The 6,348-nt window shown below is 49.9% G+C and overlaps 1 protein-coding gene across 1 annotated transcript; it reads left to right on the top strand.

Annotated features, from left to right (window-relative positions):
* The first annotated feature begins 326 nt into the window (after nucleotides 1–326).
* Nucleotides 327–5,996, top strand: LOC146338272 (uncharacterized). Its single transcript, XM_084814432.1, has 2 exons — nucleotides 327–443; nucleotides 2,979–5,996. Exon 2 carries the CDS (start codon nucleotides 2,981–2,983, stop codon nucleotides 3,383–3,385), a length of 405 nt encoding a protein of 134 aa, XP_084670558.1. The 5' UTR covers nucleotides 327–443; nucleotides 2,979–2,980; the 3' UTR covers nucleotides 3,386–5,996.
* The last annotated feature ends 352 nt before the right edge of the window (nucleotides 5,997–6,348 follow it).

The following is a 6,348-nucleotide window of genomic DNA, read 5'->3' as shown; positions in this document are numbered from 1 at the left end:
AGATGGCAAAAGGGATTTTACAAAACTATTTAATAAATATGCAGTTTCCTGCTACGACCCGGCTTTCTTTCGCTGGGAGGGACGGGCTCATGAAGTGCACGTAACCTGCCTGAGGCTGAGTCACGAACTTCACGTAGCCTCATCTTTTTTTTTATTGTCTGTGTGTGGAGGTGAGGTCAGGTTCAGGCCAGGTGAGGTCATGTGAGCGAGATCCCTCCAGGCCACTCCCCCACCCCACCAGGAAGATAACGTCATTGAGGGGAGGGAACTCATAGGACGGCGGTGTGTCCAGCAGCCTCAGTTCCTCCAGTCCAGACTCCAGACTAGAGATCAGAGGCGCCACTGCTGCAGACAGAGTGTCCATCTCCACAGCAGCTGCAAGGACTGTGTTTCTGTGTCCCCACGTTCTACAGCACTGCAGTTCAACCTTTATTACAGTGAAGGTATGTTCTTTCATATTTTTACTTTACCTGAATGTGCCCCTATGCTTAGTGATTTTGGGGTGGGTTGGAGGAGCAGGGGGAACTGGGAAGGCATCCTCCAGCAGCCTTTGTTAGGCCTGCTGGGAAGGACTCCATCCTCCATCCTCCTGGGCTTTCCAGGATTAATCCACGTGCTTTTCAACTCCATGTGCCACTATGTACTTAGCGTTTCTGAGTGGGTTGGGGTGGGGGGAACTGGGAAGGCATCCTCCAGCAGCCTTTGTTAGGCCTGCCGGGAAGGACTCCATCCTCCATCCTCCTGGGCTTTCCAGGATTAATCCACGTGCTTTTCAACTCCATGTGCCACTATGTACTTAGCGTTTCTGAGTGGGTTGGGGCAGGGGGAACTGGGAAGGCATCCTCCAGCAGCCTTTGTTAGGCCTGCCGGGAAGGACTCCATCCTCCTGGGCTTTCCAGGTTTAATCCACGTGCTTTTCAACTCCATGTGCCCCTATGTACTTAGTGTTTCTGAGTGGGTTGGGGTGAGGGGAACTGGGAAGGCTTCCTCCAGCAGCCTTTGTTAGGCCTGCTGGGAAGGACTCCATCCTCCAGCATCCTGTGTGTACTGTAGGCTTGTGTTTTTCAGGCCACATGGATGGACTACATCCTCCATCCTGGGCTTTTCAGCCTAATCTGCTGTACAATATGCTCCTATTTAATTAGCTTTGGGTGGCTGGATTGGTGAGTACCTACTTCTACACTGCACTATATCTGCGATTGTAGGCTGTTCACATGATTTCAGCTTTGCCACATGCATTTGCCACATGTAGTTGGCTACAGAATCGGACTCAAAGAGTGCTTCTCAATGGGACCTTCTCAAACTGGGGAGAGGTAACGAGTGGGGTACCGCAGGGCTCAGTCCTGGGCCCAGTGCTCTTCCACATTTTTATTAATGACTTGGAGGAGGAGGTGCAGGGAATGCTGATCCAATTTGCAGATGACACCAAATTGGGTGGGATAGCTAATACTTTGGAAGACAGAAACAAAATTCAGAGTGATCTGGATAGACTGGAGCGCTGGGCAGAAAACAACAGAATGACATTTAATAGGGATAAATGCCAAGTTCTGCACCTAGGAAAAAGAAACCAAATGCACCATTACAAGATGGGGGATACGTGGCTCAACAACACTACAAGCGAGAAGGATCTTGGCATTGTTGTCGATCACAAGCTGAATATGAGCCAACAATGTGATGTGGCTGCAAAAAAGGCAAAAGCTCTTTTGGGCTGCATTCATAGAAGCATAGCTTCCAAATCTTGGGAAGTACTAGTTCCCCTCTACTCAGCACTGGTTAGGCCTCATCTGGAGTACTGTGTCCAGCTCTGGGCACCACACTTGAAGAAGGATGCAGACAAACTGGAGAGGGTTCAGAGGAGGGCAACAAAGATAATCAGGAGACTGGAAACAAAGCCCTCTGAAGAGAGACTGAAAGAACTGGGCATGTTTAGCCTTGAGAAGAGAAGATTGAGGGGAGACATGATAGCACTCTTCAAGTACTTGAAAGGTTGTCACAGAGAAGAAGGCCAGGATCTCTTCTTGATCATCCCAGAGTGCAGGACACGGAAGAATGGGCTCAAGTGACAGGAAGCCAGATTCCGGCTGAACATCAGGAAATAATTCCCGACTGTTAGAGCAATACGACAATGGAACCAATTACCTGGGGAGGTGGTGGGCTCTCCCACACTGGAGGCCTTCAAGACGAGGCTGGACAGCCATCTGTCAGGGATGCTCTGACTTGGATTCCTGCACTGAGCAGGGGGTTGGACTCGATGGCCTTGTAGGCCCCTTCCAACCCTACTATTCTATGATTCTATGATTTATGTCTCCTTCTGCCCAGAGACATGAACATGGAGAAAAGAGGAACCCGTGGTCAATCCAGCACTCAAAAGAGGCGTGGACGCCCGGCGAGAACATACACCACTGAGGTTGCATTTCAGCGGTATTTTAAGAATGAGCTGGAAGAGGAGGAAGCCCAAGGTGTGACCAGCAGCGACAGCAGCCCCAGTCCCAGTCCACCCCGCACCCATAAGCAATTTCCACTACAGAAAGTGGCACAGGCACAGGATGGAGGATGTGCCATTTTACCCTTTGCCTCAGGAAGCAAAACGCTTTGGGCCAGCCCTGTAGGTGCTGAGTCCCACACAGTGGTATAATAGAGCTGATGCAAAGGAGTGGACCTTGCAAGGGAGCCAGATATCTCCTCCCCCATGCTTTTCAGACTTTCACCAGTGAGGACACATTTAGATAACTCTTGTGGAGTTTCGAAGTCTGTACAGTACATTTTTTTTTTTGCACCTTGTGTCATGTGTTTTCTCAGCGCTAGCTAGTGCAGTAGTAGCTTACATCTGCACCTTGTGTCATGTTGATTGATCGCAATTCCAAGCTATGTTTCATAGATGTCTACAACTACACAGTTTTATTCTCTTGGCTGTTACTCATGTGTAAAAGTTGCATTTCTCATGAAACTCTGCTTCTATCTATTTTGAATCTTTACAGAGATGCCCTCAACCGTCCTCCCTGCATCAGACAGCGGAAGTGGGACAGGTGAACCAGGTCCACAGCTGCCTGCTGATAATCACCTTGTGGGCGGCGGCTCATGTGATTTTGAAAAAAAGGCCGGAGGACTTAGTGTCATCAGTGATCCGGACAGCGAAGATGATGAGGAGCCCTTCTATATCAATGTCCCTGCTGAGACTGGGTTTGACTCTGTTTTCCACTTCCAGCCTTCTGGGTTCTTTGAGAGCAATCCCAAACCTCAGGAACAAACATCCCCTGATGGTCAGCGCCATCAACAACACCAACAACACCATCCACAGATGAGCGGAAACATGCAGCTCCCGATGCCACCTCATCTGGAACTGATACCCCCATTCCCCAAAGAAGAAATGGTGGTGGCAGGGTGAGCTCCTATGTGTGGTGCTTCTTCAAATATGCAGAGAATGACCGCTATGTCGTGCTTTGCGATATTTGTAGAAGCCGTGTGCGGCTTAGGAAAAGAAGGGGGCTGTGGACGAGTGGGCACGTCTGCCATGAGGCGACACATGGAGGTGCATCATGTGCTTCTTGTGCCCAAAGACAGCAACGGGAAGCCACAACCATCCAAAAAGAACAGTACCGCCTTCTTTGCCTCATCTTCCAAAGACCTCACGCAAAGTGGTCTGGGTGAGAAGGGCACAGAAGGCAGCTTCGCTAAGAGGCAGGCGTCACTGGAGAAATGCCTCACGCTGACACAGAAATTCCCCTCTGACAGCGTCCAGGCACGAAGGTTGAATCAGGACCTGACAGAGCTCATTGCAAAACGTATGCTTCCCTTCTCCCTGGTGGAAGATGATGTCTTTGTGTGCTTCATGAAGAGATTGTGCCCTCGGTGGGATGTCCCCTCTTGTCACTACATTTGTGGCGTTGCCATTCCAGCCCTGGCTTCTGAAATCAGAAGGGTACTCCAACAGGATTTGAAATGTGCATTTTGGAGGAAGTGTACATTTAACGAGTGACACATGGACAAGTAACCAAACAAAGTCTTATCTGTGTGTCACCGCGCAATGGGTATCCATCAGTGCGAGCAGCCGACTGACTCATAGAACAGCGACATTGGCCCTCACAATGCTCTCAGGGACACACACAGCAGAAAACATCAGCAGTAGCATCAGTGGCGTTGTTCAGTCCTGGTTGGGCCCCTTAAATCTAACAGTGGGCTGTGTAGCAACAGACAATGCCTCCAACTACCTAAAAGCAGCCCGCATCGCACGGCTAAACCACGTTCAGTGCGTTGCGCACTGTTTGAACCTTGTGGTGCGTTCCGGATTGAGCAACGCATCTCCTAAAATAGGCAAGCTACTTAAGGTGGCCCGATCCATTTGCACCCACTTCAGGCAGTCCTGCTCAGCAATGGAGGCAATCGGCGCCATCCAACGTAGCCGTGGCCTTCCAGAACACAAATTCATTTTGGATGTGTGCACACACTGGAACAGCACATTGCATATGCTTCAGAGACTCTGTGAGCAGAGATCAGCTATAAACGACTACATTACTGAGAAACAACACCACTCCAAATTTTTTGTCACACCACATCAGTGGCTCTGGATGCAAGACCTGGTGGACATTTTAAATATATTCGATGAATGCACAATGCTACTGAGTGCAGACTATGCCACACTGGGCCAAGTTCTACCTGTGCTGAAGATTATAGAGGGGGTGCTGAGAAAACGCCATGCTGAGCTTTGTGAGCGCACCAGTGCTGTAGGCAGTCAAGTCCCCAATCCTGCAGTTAGGCTTGCTGAATTCCTTCTGCAGGAGCTGGGCACCAACAAACACATCACTTCGATGAGGGGGGACATGAAATACGTTGCTGCTGCATTCCACGGTTCCGGGATAGCTCAACAAGGGCGGTGCTGCCAAACCAGAAGCCTGACTTCCAAAGTGTAAAAACCTATTTGACAGAGAAAGTCATGGAGTGCTGCCAGAGAGATGTGCTGGATGAGAAGGAGCTGGGGAAGAGTGAGGCTAGTAGGACTACTACCTCCCCTGAAGATAATATCTGCAGCGGTAGCACCATCACCATCACCAGCAGGAGGGGCGATGATGACGCCACAGCAGCTGCACCACCAACACGACATACAGACACAGGGGCATCCTGTCGAAAGTTCTACTTGTACTCCTCAATGGCTGTGGAGCTCAGTGTAAGTGGGAGCAGGCAGGGGGAATGTGCCAAAGCAGCCAGGAAAGGATCAGCTTATGATGTGGCTATCCAGGAACTGGAAGCTTATGCCAGAGAGAGTTTCTCGGGAACGCAGAGCAGCCCAGAGAGTGATCCTCTCCTATACTGGGAGACAAAACGTGGCGTTTGGCCAAATCTGAGCAAAGTCGCCATTTGGCATCTATCTTGCCCTCCCTCGAGTGTGGTCTCTGAAAGGCTTTTCTCCACCACAGGCAACATTGTCACCACCCGCCGAAGCAGACTCACACCAGAACATGTCTCCACCCTTGCCTTCATACGCTCCAACAGGGGATGGATTCCCGAGCAGCACCTCCCTCCACCACCACCAGCTGTCAGCAGAGTAGAGCAGACATCAAGTGACGAGGAGGACCCCTGGGATGCTGCTGCTGCTGCTAATGTGAGCCAGAGTTCTGAGGGAGGCAGAATGATATAATTGTGAGTGTGGTCACACTGAGGTGTCCCTCAGAACTTTGTCCAAACAAGCAGTCCCTGTCTGGCCTGGGCAGAGCCCAAAGCACTGGCAATATGTGGCGGAGCTTTATAATACCTCACATGCAGAGTCCAGTTGCGCTGCCCGGCTGTGTGTGGAGGACTATGTGACAGTGTACATCCCTACTACACACACACAGAGTTTTCTATGCATCCCAGTGTACTTCGCTATCGACTGTATATGTGTATCTTTACCCCTCTGAATGTTAGTATGATTCTGATTCCCCAAATATATGTATAGTTCTAATTCTCTTGATGTGTGCTTTTAATTCATTTTAAATTATTTCATAAATCAAGGAATTGCTTTCAAAGACCTTGTTGTGGTCTCTCTCAGGACTCCCTCAGCTTTTGGGTTTTCCTAAGCACCGAGAGTTCTATGTGAAAAGATCCCTCTGGTATGCGTCCAGTTTACATGTATGTGATATGCACCTCCACGTAAAATAAAGCATACTTCATAGAATCATAGGGTTGGAAGGGGCCTACAAGGCCATCGAGTCCCACCCCCTGCTCAGTGAAGGAATCCAAGTCAGAGCATCCCTGACACGTGGCTGTCCAGCCTCGTCTTGAATGCATTCATTTCATTCATAACAGCAGGGATGCTGACTGACCATCTCCCTATGAGGGAAGCTTACAGCAGCTGGGCTTGTTTGGCTGGGAAAG

The sequence above is a fragment of the Heloderma suspectum genome, chromosome 10 (assembly GCF_057233095.1).
Source record: "Heloderma suspectum isolate Gila_16-S chromosome 10, 16-S_ref, whole genome shotgun sequence".
Lineage (NCBI taxonomy): Eukaryota > Metazoa > Chordata > Lepidosauria > Squamata > Helodermatidae > Heloderma > Heloderma suspectum.
Note: the sequence above shows the minus strand (reverse complement) of the source record. Positions and strands in the feature narration are given on the sequence as shown.